General features: G+C 31.8%; 1 protein-coding gene across 2 annotated transcripts in view; it reads left to right on the top strand.

Moving 5' to 3' along the window:
* NECTIN3 (nectin cell adhesion molecule 3) overlaps window positions 1-12731 on the top strand; it is a 117055-nt gene that overhangs the window by 45542 nt on the left and 58782 nt on the right. For both annotated transcript variants that reach the window (XM_055316190.1, XM_055316189.1), the window contains exons 3-5: window positions 139-435; window positions 3124-3241; window positions 7068-7219. In XM_055316190.1, coding sequence (XP_055172165.1) covers window positions 139-435; window positions 3124-3241; window positions 7068-7219 — 567 coding nt within the window. The remainder of the gene's footprint in view (window positions 1-138; window positions 436-3123; window positions 3242-7067; window positions 7220-12731) is intronic.

Genomic DNA, 12731 nt, shown 5'->3' with positions numbered 1-12731 from the left:
GCATTACTTAAAAGTGTGTGTGTGTAGTTTTTATATGCATTTGCCCCTAAGTTTATGAAATATGGCTAGTTAGGGCTTGGAAAGGTGTAATATGTTATTTTTTGAAATGTAACTAATTATTTTTTAAAATTTAAACAGTTGAACCCACTGTGAGCCTGATTAAAGGGCCAGATTCTTTAATTGATGGAGGAAATGAAACGGTAGCAGCCATCTGTATCGCAGCCACGGGGAAACCAGTTGCACATATTGACTGGGAAGGTGATCTTGGTGAAATGGAATCCACTACAACTTCTTTTCCAAATGAAACCGCAACAATTGTCAGCCAGTACAAGGTGTTTCCAACCAGATTTGCTAGAGGAAGGCGGATTACTTGTGTTGTAAAACATCCAGCCTTGGAAAAGGACATCCGATATTCTTTCATATTAGATATACAGTGTAAGTAAATGATAACATTTGCTTTTTAAACATATGCATTTTAATTTTCTTCCTTCGACATAATTCTGTGTCCAACTTGTTAGTTTGAATATTTAGTATTCGTATATTCTTACAGCTTTTCCTTGTTGACATTTTCTTTCTTAATTTTTAAAAATATCTTCATGGAAATTTCATTTAACTGAAATATTTTTTATTTGTAAAGAATGGATAGTGACTTTAAAGTTGCTCTCCAACTTAAAATTATTTAGACTTACTCTTTTTTAGACCTTGAAAATAGGCTGGACGATTGTGGAAATTTATACCTCAAAATGTGCAATACTTAGAGACAAACAACTACTTTTCCAGTTTGATTAATTTAGCTATGATTCAGTTCTATTGATGCTATCCATGATGTTTTCAGTAAGAATTTTTTACTGCTTAGATGCATTTTAGTTTGAAAATAATTGTTTTTCCAGTGCTGTTTTTCATCTGATTTTATTGATCACGTTGTAAGATTCTCATATTGTAAGACAATATTTTAAAGACATCGTTAGGATAATAACCATTGTAGATAAGGTTCAAAGCTTCGCCCATCTCCTATTTCTATTTTTTGTTAGGGATGCTCCATTGTATATAAAGTTTGTATGTATATATGTATGTGTGTATACTTTTTTCCTGTACATTATCTCAGTTGTTGCTATGTTGTTTGTGTAGCATTTACAGTTTTTGAGAAAGAAAAAGTGATACTGCTTATAACAAGGATATGAAAATTAATAGGTTTTTAAAGGAGATATTATAGTTTTTGTTATTCATGTTATATGTTTTGGTAGGACATACATGGAATTTTAAATTGCATGTATTCGTTACACTTGGTATAATGGTTTCTAAAGCTAATTCTAAGAATCTTTTTCAACATCTATAGGGTTGAATTTGGGAAGTTATCTTACATGAATGTTATTGCCATTTTATCCTTGAGTGTGGATACCTTCTTTACACTTCTCTGGAGAATCCAATTAAAATGTCTCTTTTTCCTTTTCCTACCTTACTTTCACAGACTCTTAACTTTTTCCTTTTTCTTGTAAAATTCAGATCCCAATTGTAAGTACTATTAATCTTTTCCTCATATATATATTGTCCTTCCTTATATCTCATGACTGAAATTTTCAATTTGTATTATGTACATTATGCTTTTTTGGTTGTTTACTTGAATGCAATCCTTAATGTATACAATATTTCTTTTAATATAAGACTTACATAATTATGGCTTAGATTTATTGGCTTGCTCCTAAAGTGTTCTTAGAGTAATCATGATTTTTTTCCTCTTTTTAATCGGGACCTATAAAACATGTAAACAACATTTAAGGAGATAAACTCTTATATCCAAAATTCAGATCTCAAAATTTGGAGGTATTCTTTGGGATGCCTTACCTTTTAGTACCCTCCTTCTATTAAAAGAAATTAGACTCACAGATTACTGTTGTTTCAGCAACATTTTTAGTACCAATTGTGTGTTACAAAAATGTTAATTCTTGGTATTTATGAGGCAGTCATTTCTTAAAATTACAAGGTAATTATACCTTAGGAAAAGTTTAATTTTTTACACTTTTTTTTTTTTTTAATTTTTGTAAACCTTGCTTGACAACAGATCAAGCTTCCCTGACAGAATTAAACAGATCTGGTCTTACTAACTTCCCCATCTGGTCATGTACTATTTACCTAGTTTATTCTGTAACTCATCTTTAAGCCTTTATGACCTTCCTCAGCCTCACCCCCAGTCTAAATTAGGCCCTTCTTATCTGCTCTATATCATCCTATTCTTTTCCTTCTTGGCTTTCATAACAAGTTTTAGCTTTTAAGATTTTCTCTTCCTTATTAAAAACTATTAGAAAATAAATTTTATGAATACAGAGTTTGTATGTATACCAAATGCCTAAAACAATGCCTGCCATTTACTAGGAGTTAAACAATATGATGGTTGAATGAATGATTTGTATTGGATTGTATAGTTTGAAGGCATAAATTTCTATTGCTTGTAGAAAGGGATAATTGCTTATTTAACTAATTATATTGTGATTTACCAAAAGATGTTTGGGTGCATTGATGGATGAAATTTCATGTTTTACGACAGTTGAGACCACAGATAATTTAACTTTAATTGTAATTATATCCATAAAAAGTTTGTGTCACATCTCTACTTACCCGTAGACTATTAATTATAACACAGGAAATCTGATCTCTGTAATTGACTTTGTATCTTTTAGGGGGTATTTTCTTTCAGATTAAACTTTTTTTTTAAAGATAGTTTTATATGGCGACTTTGGTATAAGTACCAATGCCACATCTTACCAAATTAAGTAATATAATGTATTTCCACTGTTCATAAGTTTACATTTTTCATAATGGGACTCATACTTTGTTCTTGGTGATGTAGGTTTGTGAATATCCTTACATTCAGTGTTCATAATAACTAGAACTGTACATGATTATAGTTGTCTGGTGTGTGGGTACTCATTGTCCATTCATGCACTCATTCTTTCGGTCAACTAATATTTATTGACTACTGTCTTCCACACTGGTTATGTGTTTTGACAGGAGGAAAAATGATTTCTATTCTTCTGAAGTTTAGTCGTCATGTTAATGCTTTGTCATTATATATTGCATTAATCATTAGCAAAGGGTAATTTGTACTTTTATGCATTTATTTTATAGATGCTCCAGAGGTTTCAGTAACAGGCTATGATGGGAATTGGTTTGTAGGAAGAAAAGGTGTTAATCTCAAGTGTAATGCTGATGCAAATCCACCACCCTTCAAATCTGTGTGGAGCAGGTAATAATGTCAGATACTTCTAAAGATAAATTATTTAAAAGTGAAAATTATTCTTAAATACATAATTATTTTTAATCAGTGTAATACATGATGATCGTAATGGCTGAAAGTTAAATTAAGGATGAGTGTTCTCCTGTCCCACCTCTTCCCTACCTACCTACCACTGCAGTTTTGTTAAGAGACTAGTTTTTAGCCATTTTAGCAATTCCTCTGGTAGTTAACCATCATTGGTCTTAAATTGTTACTTCTTAATACTATAATGTTGACTTCTTACTATAACAGATGAAAATTCAATTTTATATCTACCCCTTCAAACACAAACATACCGATATACATATTCCAACCATAATAAGTCCTAATGAAATTAAGCCACTTTTAGTTAAACTCTATAATCAATGTCTCCCTATGACACATAAATATTATTTATTGACAGTATAGTATACTAGAATTGTTTTATTTTGTCTAAAATCTTTGTTTTCCTTAGGCTAATAATTCTTAGTCTCAAAGAATATCCTTAATTCTCTTTATCTGTGAAATTTCAAACTGTTATACTAAGGTTTTCATTTATATTTTTCAGTATTTGGGGCTCCCCTTTAGTCTTGAGACCTGAATCTTTCAACTGTGTATGGTTTTTATTCATTTTTTTTGACCATTTCCCCTTCTTTTTTAAATTTGCTTCTACTAGACCTTTCTTATTGTTCAGTTTTTTTGTTCTACCTAGGAAATTTCCTTCACTTTTTCCCCCCATTGACTTAATTGATTTAAAACATTTTGGAGGCATATTTTTTTTCATTTTTTTTAAAAGATTTATTAGAGATGGAAGGCAGAGGGAGAGGGGGAGAGAGAGAGGGAAGGGAGAGGGGGAGAGAGAATACTCATGTACACGCCTGCAGAGTGGAGAGCCCTGGTCCCAGGACACCGAGATCATGACGTGAGTCAAAATCAAGAGTTGACACACTTAATGATTGAGCTACCCAGGCACCCCCACATTTTTTATTTCTAGGAGCATTTTCTTATTTCTCTTTCATTTTATGGCATTTTTTTCTTATTTTATGGCTGTAGTGTCTTGCTTCTTCCTAGAGGCACCTTACTAAAGTTTATTTCCTCTTCAGAGAGTTTTTACTGCTTCTTATTGTCTCCTTTTCTTCAAGTTCTTTTGTTTTTTGTTTGGTTTTTAATTTTGTAGATAGTCCTTCATTTTCTCAGTTGTCCAATCATTTCACAGTGATGCATTAAAAGAAAATAAAATCCTCACTGGAAATTCTGTCTTTGTAGTGGGGATTACTCATTAATAGATTCCATTTAGAGTGATCAGTTAGAGTTATTTCCCTGGGGAAGCTTCAGATGTCACTCAGGAAGAGTGAAAGTCTTTTTTTGTGGCCATGCAGTTTATTTATTAACCTTCATCCTTCTTTCTAAAACATAAATGCCTAGTATCTTGTACGGAGTTGAAAGGAGTCTGTTTTTTCAACTTTCAGCTGATGTCCATAATTCTAGCCCTTTGCTTCACTCCAGCTTTCTGTAGTAGTACAGTGACTCTAAATCTTGGGTTCCTTGGACCAAAGTCGTATACAGCTTGGAAGCACTTCTTTAGCTCAAAATGGAGCTTCTCATCCTTGGCGCTGTTGACATTTTGAGCTGGATAAATCTTTGTTGTGGGAAGCAATCCTGTGAATTGCAGGATGTTTAACAGCCTCCTTGGCCTCATACCCACCTCCCCATTGTGAAAATCAAAAATGTCTCCAGACTTGTCAGTTGTCCCCTGCAGACAAAATCATTCTTGATGGAGAAACAGTGACTTAAAGCGTATATTGTTTTTTCCATTGGTTTTCTGTCTTCTAAAAGTTTGTTGAAATGTCTTGTCTGATGAATTCTGCGTCCTGTTCTCTTGATCCTTGTGGCTTTTTAATAGCTTTTAATTCCTTTACTCTTGTTTTATTTGGGATATTGTGGGAACAAGGAAACAGTATATTAGGTCAATCTATTGACCTAATTTTAAAGTTTATAAAGTAGAGAAAGTTTTTTTCATTTACATTTTCTGAAAAGTGGAAAGAAGTCATTGGTTATGATGTATGGTAGATTATTTCTAAAAGTCATACAATTCTGAGTTCCCTTCCTTGTATTTGTACTTGGAGATGCCTTTTTGAGTAAGACATCTAACCTCTCTAATTCGTTGTTTCTTCACTGATAATAGTACATCATAGAGTTGTGAGGGTAGAGACAATGAATATAAACAAAGTTAACATAGGTAAAATAGTATAGAAGGTGCTTTGCATGTCATTTGGTGTGAGTTTAATGTGATGGATTTTTCTGACCATGGCTTATTTGAATAAGCAACTTTAAGGGATTATAAGCCATTTTTATATTTCTCACAATTAAAGAAAATAGAATTTGGGCATCAAGGTGCAGAGAGATAATTGGTATTTCTATATACTCTGTATTTACTCTCATCCTCCTAGAAGTTCACCTTTTGAAAACTGATGCTTGTACAAATGTTCTTTTCAGAGTTCTTGAAGAAGGTTGAGTGTTTTTGTTTTTTTAAACCATGTAAGAATATTGCCTTTTTTCTCCAATGCTAAATTAAAGTTCCTGCACTGTAAAAGATTTTATTGACTGTTCTTCTACCTACTACCATTGGATTTGCAGAACAGCATCATTCCTCATATTGTCCACTGTTCGTTCTGTTTCCTTCTACCTTCTTCTTATTTTTTGTTCTTATTCTCTTTGTAATTACTTGTCAGTCTTCTGTGTATTTAGATCATTTATAGCAAGGACCAAATCTTATTTACTTCTGTATCTCAGCAAACCAGCAGAGCAGAGTATGGTTAATATTAAGCTCCTAGTAATTAAATAATGGATGGCTGAGTGAATGAATAAATGAACCTTTTGAAAATCTGCTTAGCTCAGACCATAATATTTGAGTGGTTTACTTGACTTTTTGTCCTCTTAAAAAATAACTCATGGGCTTTAGAAAAAAATTCAAAATAAATACATCTTGGTGTGCTTTTTGGTACCCTAAGGTTGCCAGTATGAAATATAACAGTATACTTAGTTCCATTGCAATGAATGGCTTTAGAATTGTCATAGGCTTTTATTCCTGTTGTGGTTTATAGTAATGTATACACTAGATAGGACCTCTTAGCCAAGTTAGTATAGACACCATTTTAAAAAAAGTTATTGATGCCAAATGGTACCTTGGTTTTTACTGTCACAGATGCCCACCTTACAAATGAGATGATTTTATATGAAGACCCTTTTTTGATGCTTTAGAAACTAATTGTCTTTGAATGGGGCACAGTATAGATTTTCTCAGTGTGAATTGGCGCTCTTTAAATATGCTGCAAAAGGTGCCAAGACATTATCATGTACTTAAATGAGATGGCTTTTCAGTAAGAAATTTATACGTATATTATGAATTCACTGATGTACTGAGAATTATTTTTAATTCTTCTGAAACTGCATGTCTTCAGATAATACATTTTTCTAATTTTCCAGTTTTCTGAATGTAATTCTTTAAAATCACATAATTTTTTTTCTTTCCTTGCCTTCCATTCTAATATGTTGGCCTACTTGGCACTTATGTCAGTTGGTATTTTGAAAGAATGGGTATTCTTTTTTTGAAAGAATGGATATTCTTAATGGATTTTATCAGTTTATTTTTATTGAAGTGAAAATTTGTATCTTATACTTCCATTTCACAGTGAATTTTACCTAAAAAATGCCAGTTCTTTCACTAACATCTTAAAAGTGTACGTCTTGTGTAAATAGCTGTCAGTGAATAAAGTCTGAAGATATTTAAAATAATTTCATCCTTTTTAAAATCTAGGTTGGATGGACAGTGGCCTGATGGTTTATTGGCTTCAGACAATACTCTTCATTTTGTCTATCCATTGACTTTCAATTATTCTGGTGTTTATGTCTGTAAAGTGACCAATTCTCTTGGTCAAAGAAGTGATCAAAAGGTCATCTACATTTCAGGTAAGTTACTGTCTACTCCCAAAATGAGTTACTGAAATTATTCCACTAATTGTAATCATAACAACACTGTATTCTCGCCAGTGATTTATATTTGCTAACGTACAGATTCCTCAGTGTGAGTTTTTCCAAATAATCTAAGAGATGTGATAAAGTAACCCTACCCAAGATACATATGTAAATTGGCACTACTTAAAGAAATGTCAAATGTCTATGCAGCAAGCTTATATACATTTTAAGACCTTTGCATATGTTAACATTTCAGTTCCATAGTATTAAGTATTCCTTTCATAGGTTGTATGTACTTTTCTAGGCTCTTTGATTTTTATACTGAGAACAAATACTGAGTTTGTGTGTTATTTTGGTGGCTACTGTGAACACAGGTGTCTCATAAAATGGGCTATTGACTTTGATGACCTGACTTATTAAATAACATAGTTTGTTACTTAGTATGGAACTATATCATATTGGGTTACTGAGAGTGAAGTAAGAGTGCTACTGAAAATGTTGTAATGAAATAAAATTTAAGATGTTTCTTATTGTCAGTCCTTAAGCCACTAAGAGCTTAGATTTTTCACATTCCGTTGGTTTTGCTCTGAATGTTTTTATTAATTTGATTGAGTATATAAATTCGGGTACTCACAAAATAAAGTTAGAGCTAAAAATACATTTTTTTTCATGGGTATGGCTATAAGTTATCAGTATAATGCTCATTTATAAAAATTATATAAAAATATTGTGAGCACCTAGTTAGTGACTGCAAGAATATAGAAATCCTCATGTCTAAACAATGGAAAATTAAAGGAAAAAGGAAGAGAACCTTGAGAAAAGCAGGTTTGTATGGCAATTATGTAATTATGAAAACTGAATAGTTAGATTTTTAGAGAAATTTTAAGCTTGCTTTAATGTTCTATTTTCTGTCTTCGTATGATCAATCTAAAAACAGTCCCCCTTATTATATTCTCATGGCATTTCCCACAATTTGTAGTTGTATACTTGCTTGTGTACATATTATCTATCCATCCTCATATTTAATCAATTTGTATTTGCTTCATTTACCACCGAATACTCAGCACTTAGTGCCTGGCATATGACAGGGGTGATGCAAATATATTTTTGCATGCATCTCACAAGAAGCTTAGAGCTGTGTACAGCCCTAGCTAGCCCTTTATACCTGTAGCAGTGCTTTGGTAGAAATCAGAATGAGATTAAATATTAGTTTATTTGTCTTCCTTCTTCCTTTAAAGATTTTTCTCTCTTTCTTTTTAAGGATCTTAAAGCCACAGGAAATGCATATTTAAAACGTGGTTACCTAAGGACTACTTACTGTGTTTCTATGATACAGAATTTAGTGTGGGATATTACTTGTAAATCTCAGGCTCAGTTTGTAATTATGTAGTCATTTAAATATTGAGGCTCAATTTGGACATTATTATATATACTGATTCTGTTGATGATACCCTAAATTTATTATATCTTTTGGCATTTTGGATCCATTTCCCAGTATTTTTGATGTATGTGTCCAACTGCCTATTAAAATCACTAACTCTTTGTAGAAGTATAAATAGGCATTTATAGCTTAACATTCAAAACTGAGGTCCTGATCTTTCTTCTGCTACTTGCCACCAAACCTCTTCCTCCATCAGTTTCCCTCCTTTCTGCCATTGGCAACTCCATCCTTAGTTTTGCTCAGGGTTTCATCCTTGATGCTTATTCTTGATTTCAGTTGTTCTCTCATACCCCATCCAGTCCATCATCAAATCCATGGCAGCTCCTCCATTATGATATATGTAGAAGCTTTCTAGTTTTCCACTTGTATAGTGAGTATTCTGACCCAAGCCATCAGCAACCCTTACTTCATTATTAACATAGCCATTTAATTTCTGTACTTTAATTTATTCTTAAAACAGCAGCCAGATTGATCATTATAAAAGGCATGTCAGATCATGTCACTTCTTTCCTGCAAACCTTTCACAAACTTCTCATTTGACCCACAGTGAAAACCAGATCTTACAATGACTTACAAGGATCTGTACATGCTTTGATCCTAGATTTTCTCTCTGACCTCATCTCTTACATCCCTTACGCACTTGGCCTTGTTCCTGGCCTCCTTGCTGTTCTTTGAACACAACAGGAACTTTGGTACCTTAAGAGTCTTTGACTTGCTTCTCCAGCTGGAAAGCTCTTCAGGTATCCTTATAGCTCTTTCCCTCACTTCTTTAGGTGTTTGCTCAAGTATCACCTTCATGACTATAAATAAAATTGAAACCTCTTTTACCCCTTTACTCCTCCTCTGCCTTATTTTTCTCTATGGTATTTACTGCCACATAATATCTACATATTTTATTTATATGCTTTTCTGTTTTTACTTCCACTAGAAATAAGTCCTTTCGTCTGTTTTACTCACTACTGTATTTCCACCATCTGCAGTAATATTTGGCATGTGATAGGTGTTCAGTAAACTTTCCTTGCATGAATGAAAAAATTTGTTTGAAAAGAAAACAAGAAAGAAAAATCCAGAATGTGCTTTTATATAGCTTTATTTTGTTTGACAAGGTTAATAACATACACTGATGATAAACTTCACACATTTTTGGTCAACCTCTACTAAGTCCTAAAAGAGGGGAAATAAAATTTTAAGTAAATAAGAAAAATCAATTAGTTGCTGCTAAGTACTTTAGAAAACATTTTATGAGATGATTTTAAGTATTAGACTTTACCTTTCTATCCAGTCTTTAATATAGTACACTATGTTGAGCGTAGTTAACTCCTCTGAGAGCTTCTTGGAGGATATTAAATATCCTAGATATAATACTGCCTGTCCATAATGACTAGTAAATCCTAATAGGCTTTTATCAGAATAAAAGGCCATAATTCACAAAGAGTAAACAATTAAGCTGTTGACCTTTTTTTTTTTTATTAAAAGTTATATGTACCCTTTTTCCTCTAGAAAAAAAATTTTAATTCAGTATTAAAGTTGATATTCAAAAATTTATGAAATGATTTAAAAATATTTCTAAAATGAATGTATCTTATGCCTGGAGACTAAAATATCTCAGAACAGAGTAGAGTTAGCAGCTCTGAGGGGAAATTGTAATTTTATTCTACCCTTTTTTCACATTGGTAAGTGTAAGATTTGGGGCAATAGGTGATTGATCCAAGATTGCAACATTCAACCTCAATTACTACTTGTGGAGTTACAGTGAATCTTTGTCCAATACTAAATGACTGCTGCAAATTGTGTTTTTCTGCTTGTTTTGGTATGTTTTTCCCTGATATTTGTACTTTTCTTAGAGAATAGAGAAATTTTTGAGTCACGTAACTTCCCCCATGCCTAAAACTCAAACTGTATCCTATGCAAATCTTGAATTTTGAATCCTATTGATTTTAGGAATTAGGTGCACTATCTGGCATAAGAATCCAAATATAATCAGTATTCTTTAAAATTCATAGATTTTGTTTATTTAAACAACTCCTATAAGTCTAAGAGAAGAAAATCGATTTATTTTTTTAATATAGTAGTTATTAGGCTAAAATATCTTTTATAGCTACAAAAGCCTTACTGAACTATTTGTTTTCCTGTTTGGCAGAACTCATTACTTTGGGGGGGGGGTAAAAATAAAACTTCTTCATTTGATTGTCGAGAACTCATAGTCTCGACTAGTTCATTACATTAATAAAATATTCGTTTGTCACACATTCTGCAAAAAATATCAAAAAATACTGTCTGAAGAAATAAGGAATGCTGTGAGGAAGGATTTTAAATTATGAGAAATAAGTAGCTATTAGTGATTACAAAATAATCTGTTTGATTCCTTACACAAATTCTAATTCTCAGTGTAATTATCTTGGAGCAGGGCAGGAATGAGAAAACATGAACAAATGTCTTGTTCGTTGTCCTATGTCCATTGCTTAAAATACAAAATAATTAAATATTAACAGTAATCCCTCTTCAGTGGAATCAGTGGGGCAATGATATCTTTATTTGGTTGAGGAGGGGTTGGCAGGTTAAAAAATTTCTAGAACCACTGACAAAATTTTATTTTATTTTTATTTTTTTATTTTTATTTTTCACTGACAAAATTTTAAAGTAGGGTTTGTTTTTTGGTTGCTCTTTTTTTCAGTTAGGGTCTTTGAAAGCTGTATTTTGTTATATCTGAGTTAATTAGTGGCCATGAATCTGTGTTTACATAAAGAACATTGCAAGTAGAAATAAGAAATACCAGTGAATCTTTTTTTTTTTTTTCAAGAGATACTTAGTAAAAAAATGAGTTACATATCTTGGTGAGAGTTCAGGTACATGATTATTCTGAGAAAAACATCATTTCATTAAGAACTATCAAAAGTTTAAAAATCTTAACATGCACAAAAATGTGTGAATTACAAATAATTAGGTGATTTGTGCTTCTGTTTAAACATGTTGATACCAGTTTATTGTAATATTTTTTTTCTTTGGAAATCATTGTAAAGATGACATTTAGTATTTGAAAACTTGACTTACCCATTTTCCTACCACCTCAGAAAATACATGAATTGTCTTGCAGATGATTAATTTTTCATTTATTTCTTTAATATCCTGGTTCTCTGGAGTTGCATTATATGATAGGCTTTACTACTTTTATACTAGAAATGATCCTACAGTTCCACAATTTTTTTTAAGATTGAATTTATTCAACTAGTGAATAATATGTTCTTACAAATTAAAACTCTTCCTTGAGTCACTTACATATAATATGATAACTAATATTCACTTCAAAGTACTTGGCAGGATTGCCTGTTATATTGGTTTAAACTCATAGGAAATTAGTTATGCTGTACTTGTTAATTTTATATTGTACTTGCTAAATTTTTACCACATTCTGTACATATGGCATTCCGTGATGAAACCTGTTTCAGTAAGTATTTTTCTTTAGCTTGTAATTTTAGAATAACTTACCCCATGTAGATTTAGTATTTTTCTAACAATCATTTTTTAAAATCTCTCAGTACCACTCATTTAAAAATTAATTATAGGAGATTACCATTTGAGTCATTTATTTTTATCAAAGAAGAAATTCAAGGTTTTTTAACTCATCCTTTCTTCAAACTCTAGAGTTTTGTGTAACATGACCTACAAATACCACTTAATTGAGAATTAACCGATCTTTAATTTTTACTATTTATGTTTAGTTGCTTTTTAATATTAATGGCTATTTACTCTGTAATCTAATGGCAATACACAGGATCATTTGCATCTAATATTTAAGTATTATTAGAATGTTCTCTCTAAAATATTAGCTACTCTTTGAGACTCCATACTAAAGCAATGTGACACTAAATTTTGCAGACACGGTTGAAATTCTTCAATTACTTAAATGTTTGGATATCTTACCCATGGGATATAGACATGGTGATGGCATTTTATAACACTTGATAACATGTTTTTACTTTGTCCTTGTCTGTTAGTCTCATTTGATAATATAGCCCATTTGGCTAACACAGTTTAAACATGCTTTTTATTTTTAAATTACTAAAT

Source organism: Nyctereutes procyonoides, unplaced genomic scaffold (assembly GCF_905146905.1).
Source record: "Nyctereutes procyonoides isolate TBG_1078 unplaced genomic scaffold, NYPRO_anot_genome, whole genome shotgun sequence".
Lineage (NCBI taxonomy): Eukaryota > Metazoa > Chordata > Mammalia > Carnivora > Canidae > Nyctereutes > Nyctereutes procyonoides.
This window is presented reverse-complemented; position numbering and strand designations above follow the sequence as displayed.